Consider the following 22,172-nt stretch of genomic DNA (forward strand, 5'->3'; position numbering starts at 1 on the left):
TTAATTTGGGCGGGGGCTCCCGGTGCCGCCATAGCCGGCCCGTTCGGGCAGGAAAGGAGCTCCTGGCAAGGCCTGTCTTCTCGCCCAGCAGGGCTCAGGCCAGCGGCCTCTGCGCTCCCTGAGCTCAGCCACCGGCGAGCCCGCCGCCTGGGAGCCAGGGCCGCTGCCGAGGAGGCCTCAGCGGGGAGGAGGGGCCCAGCCCCCGGAGCTCAGCGGCCACCTCAGCGGAGTGTGTGTGCACGTCACCATATCCCGAATCACTTCTCACTGTCCCTGTGCGTCAGGGGTCTGGTTAGAAGGTGCCTCTTGCCCTAGCTGGTGTGGCTCAGTGGATAGAGCGTCAGCCTGTGGACTGAAGGGTCCCAGGTTCGATTCCGGCCAAGGGCGCATGCCTGGATTGCAGGCTTGATCCCCAGTAAGGGGCATGCAGGAGGCAGCCGATCAATGATTCTCTCTCATCATTGATGCTTCTTACCTCTCTCTCCCTCTCCCTTCCTCTCTAAAATCAATAAAAATATATTAAAAAGAAGAAAAAAAGAGAGAAAGAAAGGAAGGAAGGAAGAAAAGAAAGAAAGAAAGAAAAAGAAAGAAAGAAAGGAAGAAAGGAAGAAAGGAAGAAAGGAAGAAAGGAAGAAAGTCTCCTAGCTGAAACCGGTTTGGCTCAGTGGATAGAGCGTCGGTCTGCGGACTGAAAGGTCCCGGGTTCAATTCCGGTCAAGGGCATGTACCTTGGTTGTGGGCATATCCCCAACCCAAGGTACATGCCCCTGTGTGTGTGCAAGAGGCAGTTGATTGATGTTTCTCTCTCATCGATATTTCTAACTCTCTATCCCTCTCTCTTCTTCTCTGTAAAAAATCAATAAAATATATTTTAAAAAAGAAAGAAAGAAAGAAAGAAAGTCTCCTGATTCAGAAGCCGGGTGGGCCTGAGACTCTGCATTTCTAACGGGGGGAGGGGAGGCGGGTACTGGCTCGGGGCCACCCAGGCAGCTTGTGAGTGGGGCCTGTTCTGAGGCAGGAGAGCCAGGAGCTGGGAAGATGCCTGGGCGCGTGGTGGAATGGGAAACAGAGGAGATAAGGAAAGGATTCGAACAGCGTGCAGCTGTGAATCTCATGGCCTTCTCCTCCCGGCCAAGGACAGAGCACAGGGTTCCCACGCCCCGCCCTGCGGGGGAACAGACTCGGGCACCTGGCCCGGAGCCGGAGAACAGAGACCCCGTATGCCCTTGGCGCCGGCCGGACCGAGGATGGATGGAGTCGGGGACAGTAGCAAACCCCAGGGAGCCAGGCGGACCCGGATGCAGCGCAGCAGGAAGCCGACCGGAGAGCAGCCCGCTCGCCCTCTGCGCTCACGCTGACGCATCCGCAGGTCAATCGCACCTGGAAAGCTGCTGGCTTCCTGCTGAGACCCTCCCCTCCGATTCTCACCACAGACCAGCGATAAAGCCTCCAGGACAAAGGAGACCAGGCCGTTCGCTCTACAGCACGCCAGGCCTTTTCTCAGCCGGAACTTTTAACGCTCCTTCTCCTCAACACAACCAGGGGAGCAGCGGGCAGCGCAGCTCATCCCCGGCCAAACCCCGATCCTGCCTCCGAGGCCCCCTTTCTCTCTGACTGCCCCGTGGCTGACAGCAGCCCCGTGGACCCACACACTATACTGGCTGGCCCATGGCAGACCTGCTCTGGGCCCTGTTCCCTTTCCAGTGACATCCGTCCCCCCATTTCACAGATGAGGAGACTGAGGCTCAGAGAGGGTTCGCGTTCTGCTCCATGTTGCACATCGGGTACACAGCAGAGCTGGGGTTTGGGTCTGAGCTTTAACCACGGGGCAGCCTGTCCTCTTGCATCTACCCCAACGCCCTCATCACACCAGGGGGCCCAGAGGGCAACGACCTGCCCCCCACCCACCATCCCCATTTCCAGCCGCATGACCCTCCGGGCCTGCTCCCTCCGGCTGCTAAGATAACAGGAACCGTGTCCAAATCTCCCCGAGACCCTGGGGCAGGAGCTGGGAGAGAGGCAGGACTTCCTGCGTGGGGCCCTCCCTGAGGCCTCGGGGTCGTTTAGGGCACACTGGGGCCCCAGCTGCACCGGCCATGGGCTTCTGCATCTTCGATCACATCAGCTAAAGCTGTGAGTGGGGACGTGGTTGGAGCGGGGGCTCCGGTGACTACGGACAGATCCCGGTCCGAGTGCGGGGCAGAGGAGGTCAAGACCTGTGAGTGACTGTGGCTTTTGGCTTCCCGCCCTTAGCCCAGGCCCAGCCTCCTACCGGGACCCCCAGCCCCGCCCCAGCCCCGCCCCCGGACCTGCAGCGCGGGGCTCTCCTCAAAGTGGTAGGCGCTGGGCCGGCCCTCCAGCGTGGAGAAGGCCACGTTGCCGCCGCTCAGCGGGGAGATGTCGCTGAACTCGGAGGTGCAGAAGGCCACGCGCTCCTCCTGGCCCGGCCGCAGGTGCAGGCCGTCCGGCCGGCCGTAGGTCCGCCCGCAGGAGGCGCTGTAGAACTGGTAGGGCTCCCAGGGGCCGCCCGCCCGGCTGCGCTTGTAGATGGCGAAGCTCTCGGGGCGGCTGGTGTGGAACTTGAGGCGCACGTAGGAGATCTCGTAAGCTTTCCCTGCGGGAGACACCCAGCCTTCAGCCAGCCCCCCGGGGCCGCTGCGTCCCCCCGGGTCTCCGCCCTGCCCCGCACCACGGGCTTCCCCCACCCCATCCACCCCCACCCCGTCCACCCCCACCCCCCAGCCCCGAGGAAAGAGCGAAACTCAGAACTCGAAGCAGGGTTTCCACTCCACGCGTACGATCTCGTTCGCACCATCGCGAAGCTGGCGGATTGTAAGTCAAACCACCAAAAGCTGTACCCACACACGCCACAACCATGGGTGGACCTTGACAACATTGTGATAAATGAAAGAAGCTAATGAAAGGCGACCTGTTACATACGGTGCCACTTGTATTAAAAGTCTCAAGTGGGCAAGTCCATGGAGTCAGCGCGGAGACTGGTGGGGGTCACGTGCTGCGGGGGGAGGGCCCGGGTGGGGTGATGCGAGTGGGTCCAGGGTTTCTTTTCGGGGGGATGAAAAATTTCAAATTGGCTCCTGGTGATGGGGACACAACCCTGCAGGTACACCGAGAGCCACGGAGCGGAGCCCTTCAAACGGGTGAATTACACGGCGGATTCGCTCTGTCTCCATAACGCGGTCACCTAGTTTTATAAACGGGACCTCCCACCCATTGGGATGGTTCCCATTTTATTTTAAAAAGGTAATACGTGCCAGAACCGGTGTGGCTCAGCAGATAGAGCGTCGGCCTGTGGACTGAAGGCATGTACTTGGGTTGCAGGCATATCCCCAGTGGGGGGTGTGCAGGAGGCAGCTGAGTCGATGTATCTCTCTCATCGATGTTTCTAACTCTCTGTCCCTCTCTCTTCCTCTCTGTGAAAAATCAATAAAATATATTTAAAAAAAAATAAAAAATAAATAAAAAGGTAATACGTGCTGGTGAGGATGTGGAAAAACTGGAACCCTGGGCACTCTCGTGGGAATGTAAAATGGTACATATGCAAAGCAAACGTCTGGTAGTTTATCAAAAACATTCAAACAGCCAAAACCGGTGTGGCTCAGTGGATAGAGCGCCGGCCTGTGGAATGAAAGGTCCCAGGTTCGATTCCGGTCAAGGGCATGTACTTTGGTTGCGGGCACATCCCCAGTGGGGGGTATGCAAGAGGCAGCTGGTCGGTGATTCTCTCTCATTGATGTTTCTGACTCTATCCCTCTCTCTTCCTCTCTGTAAAAAAATCAATAAAATATATTAAAAAAAAAAAAAAAAAAAGTTCAAACAGAAAGACCTGGCAATTCCCCTTCTGGGTCTCCGTCTGACAGAGCGGAGGCCAGGCCCGGAGAGCCACCGGCACACCCACGCTCACAGCCGCCTCGCTCGCACAACCCGTGTCCGTCCACAGAGGACGAACCCCCGGACCATGGTCCCTCCGCCCCACGGGCTGCCCACGGCTCAGCTTCATAAAGCAGGGACGTGCGGACACCTGCTTCTGTAGGAACGAGCCTGAGGACAGACGCCAAGGGAAACCAGCCAGTGCCCAACGCCACTCACTGCCGTCTCCTTGAGGTCCCCATGGGCCCACCGCCAGGGGCAGGAGGAGGCGGCGGTGCCAGGGGCAGGGGAGGGCCTGGGAGTGAGCGTTTGGAGGGACAGAGCCTCTGCGTGGGGAGGAGGAGGAGGGTCCGTGGATGGACGGCGGTGACGGCTGCACAGCCATGTGAGTGCTTTTTTCCCTGTGTGTTTGTGTGTTTGTTGTTGTTATCCTGACCTAACCCAAGGATGTTTTCCCACTGACTTTTAGAGAGAGTGGGAGGGAGGGACAGAGAGAGAGAAACATCGATGTGAGCGAGACACACCCACTGGTTGTCTCCCACATGTGCCCCGACCAGGGCTAAGAATGGAGCCTGCAACAGAGGTCCGTGCCCTTGACCGGAATCGAACCCGGGACCCTTCAGTCTGCAGGCCGACACTCTATCCACTGGGCCAAACTGGCTAGGACTGAATGCTCTTTTTTTTTTTTTTTTTTAACATATTTTATTGATTTTTTACAGAGAGGAAGAGAGAGAGATAGAGAGCTAGAAACATCAATGAGAGAGAAACATCGACCAGCTGCTTCCTGCACACCCCCTACCAGAAATGTGCCCGCAACCAATGTACATGCCCTTGACCGAAATCGAACCCCGGACCCTTCAGTCCGCAGGCTGACGCTCTAGCCACTGAGCCAAACCGGTTTTGGCTGAATGCTCTTTTCTTAATGGCACTCACCTGGGCGCTTAAAATTGGCTAAGATGGCAAATTTCATGTGACACATTTTTAACCTCAATGAAAGAAAAACTGCAATATCTATATCTATCTACCCCTGTGCTTGTACATATCCCAACCCTCTGGAATGCAGTTTGGTGACACGGATAGAGAGCCGTAGCAATGTCCCTGGCCTTTGGCACGGGCGTCCCGGCTCCGGGAATTCACACACGGAAAGACACCTCAGTGCACGGACACGGTCGCCAAGGGGGACACCAGACCCACCAGGGCTCCCTCAATTAGGAAGTCCACTCAGGGGTGACGGCGTCTAGTCTAAGGTGACCGGACGTCCCGCTTTTGGCGGGACTTGTCCCACCAAAAGCGGGACGTCCTGTCACCTTAGTCTAGTCCCCAATGAGCAAAGCATAAGTCAGAACATGGGGTGACACAGACCCGAGGCTCACCCTTCAGAGTCACCCAGTCCCCCCGCCAAGCCCCGAAGGAAGGGGCAGGAGAGAGGAACATCCACCCGGAGGCCTGACCGTCCTCGGGGCAGAGTGGCGTCTTCCCTTCACTGTTCTGCAGTTCCCCGGGTTTCCCTCAGAAGCCTGTTTTAATTTAAAAGCTGGAGAAAACACTTAAAAAAAAAAAAAAGATCTTTTCTGAGCGACCGGCTTGCCACGTCCGATGTTGTGCAAAGTTCCGTGGCGCACAGCTTGGCACCGGAACCCACGGCCCCGGGAAGACGTGATCACGGTCACGGAGCCAAGGTCGGCGCCAAGGTCGGCGCCTGGGGGCTGTGCGCTCGGGCTCAGTGGGGACCGGAGGGGGGGGGGGGGCTCGTCCCAGAGGGGCGCCCACGCCCGGCCTGCCGGACTCCCCGGTAACAGCCGCAGCCGGAGCCCCCGCAGGGGAGGGAGCGGGAGCCGCTGGGAAGGTAGCTGGCAGCAGACGCCTGATCGTGATCGATCGGAAAAAGGCAGTCACGGGGCTTCGTGCAGACACCGGCCGCTCCCTCCCCCGTGCCAGCCCGAGGTGAGAGAACGCGCCGGAACATCACAGAGACGGGCGGGCGCTTTCTGGGGCCGGAGATCCTTCGAAGAGGCAAGAAAGCAGCTCAGTCCTCGCTTTGTGGTGGGAAGGTTCTCGCCAAAGGCAACCTGGAGGCTGGGACACCCCCCCACACACACACACACTAAGGTCTTCTAAGCAGCAACAAGAATTAACTTTAATTAAATTCCCTTCCAAGCCCCGGGGGCCAATGGCGCTTCAGGGTGAGGTGGATTCCGTGTCAGCCCCAGATCTAAACGGGCCGCACTGCGTGACAGAGCACGGATCTGGCTCCCCCCACCTCCCCCAGCTGCCCAGAACGCTGTTCCCTCCACTCCTCACCGGGCGGCTCCCACACGTGCCTGCTCACCCCACTGGTTTAGCCTCTGCCGGGTGTAGGATGCCCTCCTCCCACGTACTTTCCTGGCTGAGGGCTCCTCATCCTTGAGGGCACCCAGCCCCTCCAGCCCCCCTGGGCCCCCGCACCCTGTTATGGAAACACCTGCCTGTGTCTCCCACTAGGCTCGGAACCCCTGGGACCGGCGCTGTGAGTCCTTGGTGCTGAGCGCTGCGCCTGGCGCATAGTAGGTCCTCACTAGATGCTCGCCGGCCGCGTGAGGAAGGACGAAGCACGATTTGTACTTTCAAGGAGTTTCTGACCCAGTGACCACGCCGAGACTGGCAGCCCCCCCCCAGCATGGCTGACGCGGCCACAGTGTGTCTGCAGGCCCTGACCCCACAGCCAGCATTCAGGGAGTGCCTACTATGTGCCAGGCGCCTTGCTCAGCGCCGCTCACTGTATCCTGAGAGACGCCCCCAGCAGTGCTGTCGCTGTGCACGTCTTACTGAGGGGGGACTTCCCCAACATCACGCAGGAAACAGCTGCGTCTGGTCAGCGACAGGCCTGTCTGGCCGCAGAGCCGCTGCCCGGAGCCGGCGCCCCTCTGTCCGGCCGCCTGGGAGGGAAGGGGTGCTGTGCCCAGGAGGACGCCCCCACGAGGCTCCCGGATCCACATCCTCCCCTGGCGGCTGGGACACGGGGCCCGGCCCCAGCGACAGCCGGGCAGTCCGTCCTGGAGCCGGGCCGGCCCACATCCGGCTCGGCCGGCCGGGCAGGGCCGGGCAGAGGAGCGGCACAGGGAGGCTTATTTTGGGAAAATGGAAACAAAACAAAGGCCTTTAATTGGAGCCATCTGGGGAGCATGGGGGGGTGGGGCTGGAGGGGGCAGGGCGGGGAGCCGGCTGGGAGTGCGTGGGTGAGGCTGCCCGCCGGCCGCCTCGGGCATTAGAACCAGGTGGAGGGAGCTGCCCACGGCCGACAGGGCGGGCACAGCAGGGCCCTCAGCTCTCCCATCCGCCGCCACGGCTCCTGTCCTCTCTCCGCCCTGGCTCTGGGCAGGTGAGGTGATGGGGAACCCTGTGACCACAGTGCCAGGCACCCGGAGAGCCGGGCCCGTCACACTCCTCTCGTCTTTGGGCGGAGAGTCTAAACCCCAAACGTGGATCCAGAGTGTCAAGCCTACTGTCTAACCCGGAGAGAGTGAACAGACCTGATCTGACACTAGGCCCGGTGCACGGAAATTCATGCACTGGAGGGGGTTCCTCAGCCCGGCCTGCCCCGTCTCACAGCTGGGGAGCCCTCAGGGGCAGAAGGCGACCCAGCGATCAGGGGAAGGTGACGCCCCATCACACTCTGCTGCTGCCACTGCCGGCAGCACAAGCCTCGGCCGGCCCTGGTAACTGAGCCGTTCACTCACGTGTGTTCACTCACTCCCTGTTCCCAAGGACAGGGCCGCGGGGACATGCTGGGGTCCATATCTCAGCTCCATCCCTGACCAGCTCGGTGGCCTTGGCCACATCCCTAACCTCCCCCCGATTATCCGGGTAAGCCACCTGATGGTGACTCAAGTTTCCCCATTTTTACAACGTGCCTAACAATAACAGTAAGTACACGCCTGCAAAGCCCGCAGAACAGTCCCAGGCATGTAGCATGCACATGATCAAACGTTAGCTGTTAACCATTCATTGGCCAGGCCAACATTCCCGGGGCACCGCTGTGCGGGGGGCCGGCGCTGGGTGCTGGGGTCCAACGGGCATTCACTCTGCAGCTCGGAGCGTGACCCACACACACAAACCTGAACCACCATGCAGCACAGTCCTGACGGCGACGGGGAAGGGCGAGGGGCTGCGGGAACGCACAGGCTGGCCCTCTGCCCAACCCAGGAGGGCTTCCTGGAGGAGGTCGCCCCTGAAGAGGGTGGGGCAGCCAGCACAGCCCACAGTTGCGTTGCCGGGGTTTGGTGCAGAGACAGGCACACAGGCGGCCTCACTCGCTGACGAAGGGGATAGGGGTTCTCCGGGAGAAAGCTGGAAGAGACACTACACCGCCAGTGTGGTCACATCTACAAAGAGCAGGAGAGAGACCCTTCACAGCCCCAAGGAGGGCAGCTGGCTGCAGCCAGAGGGGTGGGGGTGGGGGCGGGGCAGGCAGGGGGTCCGGGGTGTCTGCATCCGTCCTGGCCTTCCCCCTCCTGCAGCGCCTGGGTCAGTGCTGGCGGCCAGAGCCGGCTGGGCCCTGGGGTCAAGGGCGAGGCGGGGAGGCTGCTTCTGAGGGGGAGGCGGACCAGGACGCTGTCCTGACCTCCAGACCTGCCTGGGGCCCGCGTTCCAGCCAGAACCCCAGGGAGCAGGAAGGAGGACTGGCCCCCAGGGCCGGGCTCAGCCAACGCAAACAGGCCACCCACTCGGCAGGAACCTCCGCGGAGCCAGAGCTCAGGGACCCAGCTGGCCTCGGCCCCTCCGGGCCTCCCGCGGGCCAGCCCCTCCGAGCGGGGCCGCTGCTGCCTCATCAGCCTCCGGGCCGCGCTGTCCCCTGACCTGAGGTGTCCTTCACGCTCAGGCCGCCTCCTGCCATCCCTCAGGTCCCACAGGGCCCGCCACCCTGGTGTGCCCCCAGAGCACAAACCCCGTCCCACTCCCGGCCAGCCCGGCCTGGGGGGCCGGACGCCACAGCCCCCCGAGACGCCGGAATGGGGGCGCAGAGCAGCCACCTGCACACGGGGAGTGGGGGCCGGCGGGGGGGCGGGCAGGCAGGACCCCCCCCCCTTCCTCCCGCAGCGCCCCTTCCCTGGGGGCTCAGGACTCAGCCGCTCCGAGAACGGAGACTCGAGGGTCTTCCTGTCACTCCTGGGGGTTCCCAGGAATCCAAGCAAGTGGACAGAGACCCCCCCAACCTCGGCCAGACGCAAAGCTGGACCCCCTGGCCTGCAGCTGCCCGGGGCCGGTATTATTCCCAGCGCAGGGCAGCGGGGAGGCCCTGGGTCTGCCGTGTGTGGCCGTGTGACCCTGATTGCACCCTCAGCGCCTCAGTTTCCCTGCTATGACAGGACACATGCTGCTGGGCTTGGGGGGCCGGCTCGGCGGGGTTCTCAGCATGTGGCGAGAGCCCCCGATTCCTGTCTGTTGCCTCTGATGACCATCCGCCTTCTCCCCACACCCCCACCAGCCACCAGGCCCCAGCCGCCTCTCCTGTGGCCTCAGCCTCTCCCGTGGCCTCGGAGGAGGGCTTGGAGCCGCCAGACCCGCTGCTGCTTTCATCCCCGACGGGAGGGCTCAGCGCAGCCGATCGGGACCAGATGTCTGAGCTCGGGGGCTGGGAAAGCAGCGACCTTCACCGGGGGGCTGGCAGCGGCCCCTCCGCCCGGGCCCCTCCCCCGTCCCCGCCGCCGGCAGAGGCAGGAGCGGCCACCTCCTGACCACAGGGAGGGCCCGCTGGGAACGCTGTGACACCGCAGACCCCTCCTCCCCCCGATGTTACGCAACCACGGCTTCGCCGGAGCAGACCGGAGGCCCACGGGACCACAGTGGGCCAGGCCCCCGAGTGTCTCCATCCCTCCTGGGGCCCCGGAGCCTCAGCCCGAGCGGCTCTCCGCAGTGACGTGGCCGCACGCAGGGACCCTCAGCCGCGGGGAGGCCTGGCCAGCGCCCTGAGCTCAGGGAACCCGTGTACGTGTGTATCCCCGTGTTACAGAGCGGAGACGAGGGAGAGGGGCGCTGTCTGCCCCCCGTGGCTGTGCGGGGCCTGAGCTGTGTGATTGGTACCCTCTTCTGACCCCCGGAAGCACAGGCGGAGGAGGTGACATTGTCCTTCATTCATTCATCGTCCGTCCATTCATTCATTCATTCATTCCCGTTTCCTGTGCACTCGCTGTGTGTGGAGCCTCCCATGCTGATGCTGGGTTCTCAGTGGGAGGACACAGGTGCGGGGTGAGGTTCGCTGGTGTGGGCGCCCACGGGGGTGCGTGAGGGTAAGGCCTGGCTCAGTGTGGGGGCTCAGGTCCCCCGGTTCCGAGGGGCTGGGACTCCCCACCGCTCGGCGTTCTAGGCAGAGCCCAAGGAGGCCTCAGCCCGAAGCACAGCACAGGGGAGATGGGGGGAGAGGGGACTGCCCCCAAACCAAGACACCGCCCCCCCTCCCACCTTGGTGGTGTCGGGCTGAGCCTTCTGCCCGCCCCTGGATTCGCCGACACATGTAACCCGTCAGCTAAACCCACACGCTCTGTCATGGAACAGCCTGTCTCCCTCACACCTCCCATCCTGTCCCAGATTCCTTCCCTGTGGCCTTGGGGTCCTGCCAGCCCCGTCCAGCCACCCCTCCCCCCAACCTCCCTCCCCCGTTGGTTTCCTGTCGCCCTGTCTGGGCAGAGACCACGCCCATGTAGAAGTCCCACCTCGAGGGAAGGGGACAAGGCTAGAGAACGGAGCTTCTTGGGGGTCACAGCCAGCACCCCACACTCTGCTGACGGACCCAGCACCACCCCCCTCACTCAAATGTCACCGCCCCAAGGCACAGCCCCCAGGGCTGGGAAGAGCCCGCTCAGGTCACGGACTCTGCTCTGACCTTGGATAAATTGCACACAGATGCTCACATCCAGCCTGCACTGAGCAGCTGTGTGACGTTGGGCAGAACACGTAACCTCTCTGAGCCTCATGTTTCTGTCTGGAAAATGGGGATACAGTCCCATAACCTCCAGACTGCTTGGGCCCAGATGTGTTTTGCAATTCCAAACTTTTCCAGAGTTCAGAGAGACAAGCCCGCACTCTGTCCACACTCTATCCAGCGGGGCCTGGGGCCCAGGCTGCACTCAGAGGAGATTCCGGCAGCAGAAAGTGTGAACGTGCACTCTGAGCGGACACACAAGGTCCATAAGCAGCCTCAGGCCGCACCGAGCGGCCACTACACGTTATAAAAGGGCTCTGCGCTCTCCGAGCGTCCGGAGGTCTGGCCCCGCAGATAAGGAAGTGGGAGCAGGGGAAACACCCGCTCCCCGAAAAGGCTGGGGGGCAGCACAGGTCCGACACGGTGGTCCCGGATCCGGCTGGGCTCGGAGCGGGAGGGGCACTCAGTCCCCCAGTGAGGGGGGCCGGAGCACAGCGCTGGGGCCAGACTCCGGGTCCTGAACCCCAGGGATCCAGGCTCGGGCACCCCGGCCGGGTGGGAGGAGGGGCCCGGCAGAGCGGAGAAGCCGTGCCACCCTGTCCGGCTGCCCACCCGCAGCGCGACACTGGCTCCTGCCCAGCGGGCTGGACCTTCGGGGATGGGAGCCTCGGCCCCGGCCCCAGGACACCCCGGCTGCTCGGCCGCAGGGACTCACCCAGGCCCCAAAGGGGACAGAAGCCCCAAGAGGAGGCTCCTGCCTTAGGGGCAGACCCGCCCCCCCCCCCCCATCACAGGGCACCCCGGGGGCGCTCCTCTGCAAAGGGCTGGGGGGGGGCTTCTGCCCCTCCAAAGCCCAGGTCCAGGCCTCCAGCCCCAGGTAGCACCCCGCCTGTCCTCCAGCTCCGGGGCTCCCCAGCTGGGTCTGCACTCAAGTGAGATGCCAGCAGCCCCCACCCATACCGGGGTTTGCAGCCACCCCAGGGGCGCCATGGGGCGGGACAGGGAGCCCGCTTACCCAGGCGCAGGGTGATGTTGACGGAGGTGGGGTGCTGCACCCCGAAGGCCATGGACGGGCTCTGCCACCAGGTGCTGTCGTCCTGGCTGTGGAAGTCGGTGAGGTAGGAGGCGTTGTGGTGGAGCCGGGGGTCGGCGGCGTCGCAGCGCTGGCACTGCGGCCCGGCGCCGCCCGGCGCGCCCCGGTGCGGGCAGAAGTCCTCGGGGGGCCGCCCGCACGTGTGCGAGGCCTCGGCGAGGCGCCCGAACGCCGCGTTCTCGAACCCGGGCAGGCAGCGCCGCGGCCGCCCCGCGCCGTCGTAACAGGCGCCCATCCCCGCGCCGGTCCCCGCGCCTGTCCCCGCGCCCATGCCCATCCCTGCGCCTGATGCCCGCGGCACCAGCAGCGCCAGGCCCAGCAGCAGCGCGGCCGCCATGGTCCCCGCACTGGCACCCTGTGCCCTGCGCTGCGCTCCCGTGCGCCCCGCTCCCCGTGCGCCCCGCTCCCCGTGCGCCCCGCTCCCCGTGCGCCCCGCTCCCCGTGCGCCCCGCTCCCCGTGCGCCCCGCTCCCCGTGCGCCCCGCTCCCCGTGCGCCCCGCTCCCCGTGCGCCCGGCTCTGCGGCTCAGCTCCGGGGGCGCGGACCGAATGAGCGGGGCCAGGCCTCCTCCCCGGCGGGCGGGCCCCTGGCCGGGCTGGGAGGGACCGACGGCGGGACAGCACCGCTCAGCCCCTGGGCGCTGACCCCACCTGGCGGCCGCTCCCGGGAGTGCCCTGCTCCGGAGCCGCCCCATGGCCCTTCCCTGGCCCTGGCCCTGGCCCTGGGTGGGGAAGTGGGGGGCGGGGGATCCCCTAGCCTAGAGCTCGGTCAGGGTACAGCTTCGTTATCGCTGTTGTGTTCCAAAGGAAAACCGCGCACCTGTGCCTGTCTGGTCCTGAGAGAAGGGGAGCTCAGGGTCTCCCCTTGCACCCCCCCGCCCCCCCCCTTTCTGGCAGGAAGTGGGATGGTGCCTCTGAGAAGCGCTTCTGCCGCTGGTCCCGCTCTGCTCTCCAAGCAGAGGTTCCAGCCTGACGTTGGTGACCGCAGCAGGTACCTGGTCCATCACAAGCATCGCCGAGAGGCCTTCCCAGTCCGGGCCTCTCCTCTGCCGTCAGTAACGTCAGTAAATCAGAGAGAAGCCTCTGTTCTTACCGAGAGATGCCGGAGAGACACTAGAGAGGAGTTAGCAGAGATTTCCGTGAAGAGCTGACAGGATGCGGCAGGAAGTGGTCCAGGGAGGTCCTGGGGTGCAGGGAGGGGGGTGCTAGCTCTGCCCGGAGTGGAGGGTGCTGCCCAGAGGAGGGGACAGGTAAACGGAGTCATCAGGAGGAGCAGGAAAAGGGCCCTCGGGCAAGAGCGCGGTGTGTGCAGAGGCCCAGCGCTGAGGGTGATGAGCAGGTCACTGTGTGTGCCGCCCTGGGTGGGGCATGCTCCGGAGGGTGAGGCGGGAGCAGGGTGCAGAGGCCGGGTGCTGGGGTGCTGGGCGCCGTGGTGATGAGCTGGGGCTGCGTCCTGCAGGGGCCTGCAGGAGCTGAGGGCTGTGAGTTCGTGGTGGGCAGGGACCTCGTGTGGAGTCGCTCACTTGGGGAATGTTTGGGAAATACGCAGGAGTCCTGTGGCTGGCCAAGGCTGGTCCGAGGGGCTGGGCCAGAGACCATGGCTCTTCACGAGGTTCCAGCTGGGTGCTCGCCGCCCCTGCCCCGCTCCTGGCAGCAGCCCTGGAGGGGACCATCCTGCCTCTGCTGTCCCCCGCCCCTGCCCCCTGCCCCTGCCCCCGTAGTTGGGGATCTGCCCGAGGTCTCCTTCCAGGCGCGCCCAGTCCAGCTGTAAATGTTCACCCGGGATCCACCACCAGGTGGCGATATTGGCCACACTACAGGACTGGCCCTCCCGCCCCCTGCCGCCCAAGGACACCCTGGCCATCCCTGCACAGCTGCACTGGGACCAGAAGAGTCTTTGGGTCTAGGCCCGTGGTCGGCAAATTGTGGCTCTCGAGCCACATGTGGCTCTTTGGCCCCTTGAGTGTGGCTCTTCCACAAAATACCACAGCCTGTGGGGATCTATTCTGAAGAAGTGGTGTTAGAAGAAGTTTTAAAAATGTGGCTCTCAAAGGAAATGTCAATCGTTGTACTGTTGATATTTGGCTCTTGACTCATGAGTTTGCCGGCCACGGGCCTAACCATTGTCCTTGTGGTGGAGGGAGGCCAGGAAGGCTGGAGTAACAGAGCCCATGTCCGTTTCCTTCAGGAAGAGGGGTGGGGTGCAGTCCAGGGGGCCAGCATGGAGGCGGCGTGGGAGGCGGGGCCGGTGTCTGTGAGTGGCTGATGGGACCGGAGGGTCGTCGGGAGGCGGGGCCGGTGTCTGTGAGTGGCTGATGGGACCGGAGGGTCGTCGGGAGGCGGGGCCGGTGTCTGTGAGTGGCTGATGGGACCGGAGGGTCGTCGGGAGGCCTGGCCTCCGGCTCGGGCTGCGAGCCACGGCGGCGGCCCCCCTCCTGCAGTCCCCCCGCCGAGGGCTGAAACCGGCTCGGAGAGGAGAGCAGGGAGAAACCTGCTCTGTTTGCTGAGTGGACGGTGATTAAGGAGACAGAAGACAGCGGACTTTTTCCAGGCAGAGATGAAAGGCCTGCTAATTAGATCTGGGGAGATCGGGCCCGGGCCCTGCTGGTCCCACCTGACAGCTCCGCAGCCTCCCTGGAGTCCCGCGGGGTGTGTGTGTGTGTGTGTGTGTGTGTGCGTGTGCCGCCCCCGGCCTGGGCCCCACCCTGGAGGCCCGGGAAGGAGCCCGGCTGGCACCATGGGCCCTGCCCTCTGGGACACCTTACTTCCCCATCTGGACAGCACGAGGTTTTCTCTGGTCTAGGACAGTGGTGGGCAAACTGCGGCTCGCGAGCCACATGCGGCTCTTTGGCCCCTTGAGATTCTAGCAAAGGCCAGCTTAGGAGGACCCTAATGACGTGAATAACAATGTACCTACCTATATAGTTTAAGTTGAAAAAATGTGGCTCTCAAAAGAAATTTCAATGGTCCTGTTGATATTTGGCTCTGTGGACTAATGAGTTTGCCGACCACCGGTCTAGGTGGTTCCTCAAGTCTGGCTCCAGGGCTCTGTACGTTTGCATGCCTGGGCCTCAGTCTTCCCTTCTGTCAAGTGGGGAGACTCCGCCTGCTCAGGGACAGGCAGGCAGAGGAGGAAGTCAGATCGGGAGTCTTCCGAGGCTGTGGAGAACTGTGGAAGAGGGGACCCAGTGGCTGGCTACCCATGGCCCCCCGGGACCCTACGGCCAGCCCCAAGCCCTCTGTCTGCTCTGTGACGGCCCTGCCGTCCTTACCTTCTAGCAAGGACAATGTGGCCATCACACAGGCTGCCTGGGGGCCAGGCCTGGGCTGAGTGCACCGTCTGCACAAGTGAGAGCAGTCGGGGAAACTGAGGCTTAGCCAGAGGCAGGCTTGTGCCCAAGGCCACCTGCTCGTCAGCAGCAGAGCCGGGATTCACACCCCGGGGTGCCTGGCCCGAGCCTCCGCTCCTTTCCACTTCGTTCTCGTCTCCTTCCTGCCCTCCTCAGGGAGCATCTGCTCTGGGTGGCGCTGTGCTGGGCACGGGGGTTGGCACGGCATGGGCATTGGGTAGTCCTCCTCCTCATGGGGCCTACTCAGAGACCCAGGGAGACAGACGGGGACCCAGGAAACAGCTGGTGAGTTACGAGGTGACGGGTCATCGTAAGGGCCACAGAGGAAGTGGATCCGGCTGGGCAGTCAGGGGAGGCTTCTCGGAGGAGGTGACAGCTCAGGGAGACGCGTAAGGTGGAACGGGAGGCTGGGCGGAGAGGGGGCTGTCGTCCGCCCGTCAGAGCGTCTTCTCCCAGGCGAGGGGGGAACCGGCTCCGGTGGGCTCTCCTCGGGGTGCTGGCCCTTTAAAGGGGTGAAGGTCAAGGGCAGAGGAGCTGGCAAGCCCAGGCTGGGGATAACCGACAGGTGGGCGCGCCCTCCCCTCCTGGCTCCCGCTGGAAACGGTGAACTTTACAAATGTCAGGGAGGCGGCTCTCAGCCCGGCCCCGTGGAGCCATTAGCTCCCGGCGCCCGCTCTGCCGGGGAGGAGATTGACGCCGCCCGCTGGGCCCGGAAAACAAACGGTGCGGCTGCCAAACCTGTGCCCCCAGGAGGGAGGGGGTGCCGCGGGGAAACCCGGAGGGCAGGGGAGTGGAGAGAGACCCCCACAGGGGGAGAGCCAGGGGCGTGGGGTGGGGCAGGAGGACCTCTCTTTGCCGCTCCCTTGGGGGGTGACCCCGCATGCCCCCCCACATCCCTACCTCTGACTACAAAGTCACCCAGATTTCTCCTCCAGGCAATCCTGCTGGGGAGAGGGCCTTAGCCCCATGCTGCAGATGGGGAAACTGAGGCTTGGGGAAGCAAAGGAACCTGCCCACAGTGACATGGCTGAGCGGGGCCAGGCAGGGTTGAACCAGTTCGCTCTGATTTTCTTAGCGGCTCCTGGCCCTGCCCTCCCTCACTGCCGCTTCCTGGGTAAAGCACATCTGGGATGTCTGTGGCATTCCCTCTGCAAGCACCCGGGGAAGGGGGCGCGGGCCATGGCACATGTACACACACACACACACACACACACACACACACCTAGAGACCAGCCTGCTCCACGGCTCTCTGTGCCCGTGGCCAGCAGGGCCCTGTCTCTGCACTGGGGACCGGCGCCCAAGTCGCCTCCACACGTCAGGGTCGTCACGGTGCTGGGCGCTGTCAGGCTTCTTCCTGGATATGCGTGGTGTGTGGGTGTTGTACGTGTGTGCAAGTGTGTGGTATGTGATGTGTGTGCATGTGTTTGTGCATGCATGTATGGTGTCTGTGTGCCGTGCATGCATGTGTGGCTGCATGCATGCAGGTGGTGGGTGGTGTGTGCACCCGTTATGTGTGGGTGGTGTGTGCATGTGGGTGGTGTGCCATGTGTGTGCATGTGTGTGGGATGTAGGTGGTATGCAGTGTGTTGCATGTGTGTGGGGTGTGGCGTGTACATGTGTGGTGGTGTGCGTGTGTGGCAGAACCAGGCTGGGCACGGTCTAGAACTCTCCTCAGACTGGAGATTGAGGGAGGGGGTGCAGGGGGGCCTGGTCGAGGCAGCCTTGGGGGAGCGGAGGGAGGAACACACAGGGGATCTGAGGGGAGGGAGGCCCGGGAAGCCCTGGAGCCTGGAGCAGCTGCAGGGCCACCGAAGGTGCCATGGGCGGGCCCAGCCGGGGGCCTGCGGGCCCAGCCACCCCGGACAGGGAGACACAGACGGGGGAGGCCCCGGGGGTGGGAGCTTGAAGCCAGCCTCTCAGGCACATCCCCCAGGGGCACAGGGGGGTGCTGTGGGTCCAAGTGGAGGGGCACAGGGATCTGCATGAAGTGGGGGGCCCTGCGTGGCCATGGAAGGTGGCCTGGGAGCCGACCCACGGCCTCCAGCTGTGTCCCCCCCACGGCCTCCAGCTGTGTCCCCCCCATGGCCTCCAGCTGTGTCCCCCCCCCACGGCCTCCAGCTGTGTCCCCCCACGGCCTCCAGCTCTGTCCCCCCACGGCCTCCAGCTGTGTCCCCCCACGGCCTCCAGCTGTGTCCCCCCACGGCCTCCAGCTCTGTCCCCCCCCCACGGCCTCCAGCTCTGCCCCCCCCCCACGGCCTCCAGCTGTGTCCCCCCACGGCCTCCAGCTCTGTCCCCCCACGGCCTCCAGCTCTGTCCCCCCACGGCCTCCAGCTGTGTCCCCCCACGGCCTCCAGCTCTGTCCCCCCCATGGCCTCCAGCTCTGTCCCCCCACGGCCTCCAGCTCTGCCCCCCCCACGGCCTCCAGCTCTGCCCCCCCCACGGCCTCCAGCTGTGTCCCCCCCCCACGGCCTCCAGCTGTGTCCCCCCACGGCCTCCAGCTCTGTCCCCCCACGGCCTCCAGCTCTGTCCCCCCCACGGCCTCCAGCTCTGTCCCCCCACGGCCTCCAGCTCTGTCCCCCCCCCCACGGCCTCCAGCTCTGTCCCCCCACGGCCTCCAGCTCTGTCCCCCCCCCCACGGCCTCCAGCTCTGTCCCCCCCCCCACGGCCTCCAGCTGTGTCCCCCCACAGGCAAGGGCAGCGATTTCCAAGCGTTCGCATCGCGTGGCACATATATAAACTATTATAATTAGTAAAACTCTGCAGCACACCAAAAAATGCATCATGTTTTTTTGCTGATCTGACGAAAAATAGGTATAATTTTGATTGGTTTACAAAAATGATAATTATCGTAATTACCTACACTTTCTGCTCGAGTGACTTTTTAAAAACCAGGTGTCTGAGCTTGTGTCTGCGGATTTCTGGTGCCAAGAACTAACCGGTCAGGTGCAGCCTTAAGCAGCATGACCCGTAGAGGCGGCTGTCACAGGACACGTGCCTTTGGCTCAAGACGGCAGTCACGCTGGACGGCTATTGCTGTGTGGGGGTTGTCATTTTTCAATCTGACGACCTAAGCAGTGGTCGGCAAACTCCTTAGTCAACGGAGCCAAATGTCAACAGCACAACGATTGACATTTCTTTGGAGAGCCACATTTTTTAAACTTAAACTTCTTCTAACGCCACTTCTTCAAAACAGACTCGCCCAGGCCATGGTATCTTGTGGAAGAGCCACACTCAAGGGGCCAAAGAGCTGCATGTGGCTCTCGAGCCGCAGTTTGCCGACCACTGACCTAAGGAAGAAAAGGTCAGTGCCTCCGTGACTACAGAGCCAGGTAGTGCGTGTTTTAAAAATTCCTGTGGGAGCCGGCTGAAAGTCGCAGGCTAGGGTCCTGTCCCTGAGCAGGGGGCAAGGAGCAGGGGGCAGGGGGCAGGGGGCAGGGGCAGTCCTGGGGTTCAGTGAGACCCCAGGCCCAGCCCCTGAGCCCTCTGTCCTCCCAGAATGGGGCCTCGCCGAGGACAGGGACGGTCTGTCACTCCCTCGAACCCCTGCACAGTCGGTGCCCAGCCGTCACTTGCGTGTGGAGTGGGGCCCAGCCCTGTGCCCCGAGCTGTGTGCAGAACGCCCCCATATTCGAAGCGGCCTCAGGGTAATGGCTGCCCCCCCCCGCGCCCACCCCCTGCTCTCAGATGCGGACATGAGGCCCGGGCAGTGCCAACCCCAGGCTCCCAGGCCGCAGGTGCCAGTGCTCGGCTCTGAAGACGCGGCGGGATTCCAAAGCAAAGCGTGGCCTGGCCGCGTGGCCTGGGACCCGTGGGAGAGGCGGGCAGGGGCACATGCCAGCACAGGGGCACATGGCACCTGCGGGAGTGGGGCGCCGGGCCTGCAGGCTCCTGAGAGTGAGTGACCGAGCGGTGCAGGCTCGGTCCCACGCTGGCCTGCCACGGCCTGGTGGTGGGCAGAGGACAGGCAGGGCGGCCTGCCAGTCAGGCCCCTAAATAATGGAGAGTGACCAGTGCATCTGCTCCCTGTCCCAGCCGGGGAACCGGCCCGGCTTCATCACGGGTGATGGATGGGCCTAATATGGGACTGGAGACGGCCGGCTGGCAGCCCCGGCCTGGCCCGCCGGCTGCCATGTGCCCATATATTTATTTATTTACGCATTCTCCTCCGTGGCCGAGGCCCAAAGACAATAAAAGAAATTGAATTGCATATCAGATGGGACAACGGAGGGAGATACGGCCATAAATCCCGCCGTATTTATTCCACGGATATCTGCGCGTCCCGACCAGCCGGGCTGGGATGGGGTTGCCATCAGGAGTCTGCTCCCACGGAGCCTGCTGCTGGCCCCGCCCCCGCAGACAGACAGGCCGGGTCCCCCAAAGAAATGGCCTCGTTCCCCGGCCACCTGCCCCACGCAGGCGGCATCTGCTCACCCGGCTGTCTCCACCCGCAGGGAGGGGCAGGGGCCAGAGACAGGGCTGGAAAGACAGGGTCCCAGGCCGCGTGCAGCGAGCCCAGAGAGAGAGTTTCTCCAGCCCCCAGACGCCTGCCTCCCTCTCTCTCCCTCTCTCTCCCCCTCTCTCTCTCTCTCTCTCTCTCTCTCTCTCCCCCTCCCTCTCTCCCTCCCTCCCTCTTCTCTCTTTCTCTCTCCCCCAGTTTTTTTAAGGTATAATTTACATTCAGTGAAACACTCAGATAACTCTACAGCCCGATGGTTTTTTACATGTACGTGCACGTGTACAAACACGCCGGGATCCGGCAAAGACCATCTGTCACCACAGAAAGTTCTTGATGCTCCTCCCGTGTCAGTCCCAGCTTTCCACAGGCAGCGGCCCTCCTGCCGTGCGGATCCCTCTGCGGGTGCTAGAACCAGAGAGATGTACAATCATGTTGTCTGCAGCGTTTGTGTCTGTCGTCTTGCTTGTTGGACAGCCATCTCTGCGAGACCACCCACGGGGCTGTGTGGGCCGGGTTCCTCCCTCTCCTTGCTGTGTAGTACGTCCCATTGTGTGAACGCACCACGCTCTGCTCACCCCGCCTCCCGTGGACGGACATCGGGGCCGCTTCTGGTCGAGAACAAAGCTGCTGTGAACGTCCTTGTGTGTGTCTTTGGGAGAATACAAGCACTCATTTTTCTGGGGGATGTGGCTGGGAGTGGGGTTGGTGTGTCATAGTGTGGAGGTATGTTTAGTTTTACCAGAAACTTCCAAGCCTGTCTTCCAAGTGGCCATGCCACCGTATCTCCCACAGCATTGTGGGAGCGCTCCTGCTGCTCCCAGGGCATGCCGACACTTGGCTGTGTCTGTCCTTAATTTCAGCCGTTCTCATGGCTGTGTCCCGGATCTCCCTGTGGTTTTTTCTTTTTTTAAAAAAAATATATATTTTTTTGAGGTATTTTTTTTTTTTTACGGAGAGGGAGAGGGATAATTAGAAACATCGATCAGCTGCCTCTTGCACGCCCCCTACTGGGGATGTGCCCGCAACCAAGGTACATGCCCTTGACGGGAATCGAACCCAGGACCTTTCAGTCCGCAGGCCGACGCTCTATTCACTGAGCCAAACCGGTTTTGGCTCCCTGTGGTTCTCATTTGCATTTCCACCACTAGCTCTCACCTAACGGACCGCACTGGCCACCCCCGGGGGGGTCGGTCCCTGGGCTGGCCCCTGACCCGCGCCCAGCAGTCTGCCTGGTACTCCGACGGCACCTGGCCTGCTAAGGGTAAAGCGGAGATGCTGCTGGGCCCCGCTGCCCTGGGCCTCCCCCACCGCTCTCCTCCGCTCTCTGACCCCGGGTGCTGGTCCCTCCTGCAGGGGCTGCTCAGCTGTCACCTTTTCAAGGACGCCTGCCCCGACCCCATTGCTTACCTCCTTCCTGCTTCGTGTGTCTCCCCAGCACTCTCGTCTGTCCCTGCACCCTGGTGTCGGCTGTCCGAGGGCGAGGCCACACCCGGGGGCGAGGCCAGCCCGGCGCAGAGCAGAGGCTCGGCCAGGTTGGCTGAAGGATCCAAACGAGCCAGCAGCGGCTCCCACGCACTCTGACAGAGCCGCTTCGTCAATGGGGGGAGATTCACGGAGACGCTACCGTTTAAAACGGACATGTCCTGGCATTTCGAGCCTTTGTGTTGCTAGGCAAACACCGCCCCGTCTTGTCCCCGTGGCAGCCGTTTTGGCTTGGCCTCTGATGTGACCCTAATACTGTCCCTTCCCTCTTTTACTTTATTTTATTTTTTTATTTTATTTTTTTTAATATATTTTATTGATTTTTCAGAGAGGAAGGGAGAGAGATAGAGAGCTAGAAATGTCGATGAGAGAGAAACATCGACCAGCTGCCTCTTGCATACCCCCTACTGGGGACGTGCCTGCAACCAACGTACATGCCCTTGACCGGAATCGAACCTGGGACCTTTCAGTCCGCAGACCGATGCTCTACCGCTGAGCCAAACCGGTTTTGGCTACTTTATTTTATTTTTTAAATATGTTTGTATTGGTTTCAGGGAGGAAGGGAGAGGGAGAGAGAGAGAAACATCCATGATGAGAATCATGGATCGGCTGCCTCCTGCACGCCCCACCTGGGGACCGAGCCCACAGCCTGGGGCCTGTGCCCTGACCGAGGATCCAACCACCACCTCCTGGTTCATAGGCCAACGCACAGCCACTGAGCCCCTCCAGCTGGTCTCCCACCTTTTTTTTTTTAACAATTAGATGTCCCCGCGATTCTTGCCCACTCCCAGCGGGGAGCTGGCTGTGTCCGTGAGCTTCTCCCTCGAGTTCTGCAGACAGTCCAATGCTCCACCCTGGTGGCTGGCGGAGGGGCCCACCCACGCTGATCACCCAGCACCCCGCGGCCCTCCGGGGCCGATTGGAGAGCCTGGGGGCAGGGCGGTGGCCCAGCTGCTGACCGCTCTGCCTGAGCCCACGGGGCCCGGTGGCGGGCAGATCTGGGCAGC

At 62.9% G+C, this 22,172-nt stretch overlaps 1 protein-coding gene across 1 annotated transcript in view; it reads right to left on the bottom strand.

The window, feature by feature from the left end:
* LAMC3 (laminin subunit gamma 3) overlaps positions 1-12,264 on the bottom strand; it is a 45,382-nt gene extending 33,118 nt beyond the window's left edge. Inside the window, exons 1-2 of the mRNA XM_084899791.1 lie at positions 11,802-12,264; positions 2,310-2,614 (exon numbers count right to left, since the gene is read on the bottom strand). Coding sequence (XP_084755917.1) covers positions 2,310-2,614; positions 11,802-12,216 — 720 coding nt within the window. The 5' untranslated portion in view covers positions 12,217-12,264. The remainder of the gene's footprint in view (positions 1-2,309; positions 2,615-11,801) is intronic.
* Between the last annotated feature and the right edge of the window lie 9,908 nt (positions 12,265-22,172).

This window comes from Pipistrellus hanaki (assembly GCF_964339955.1).
Source record: "Pipistrellus hanaki genome assembly, chromosome: 11".
In the NCBI taxonomy this organism is placed as follows: domain Eukaryota; kingdom Metazoa; phylum Chordata; class Mammalia; order Chiroptera; family Vespertilionidae; genus Pipistrellus; species Pipistrellus hanaki.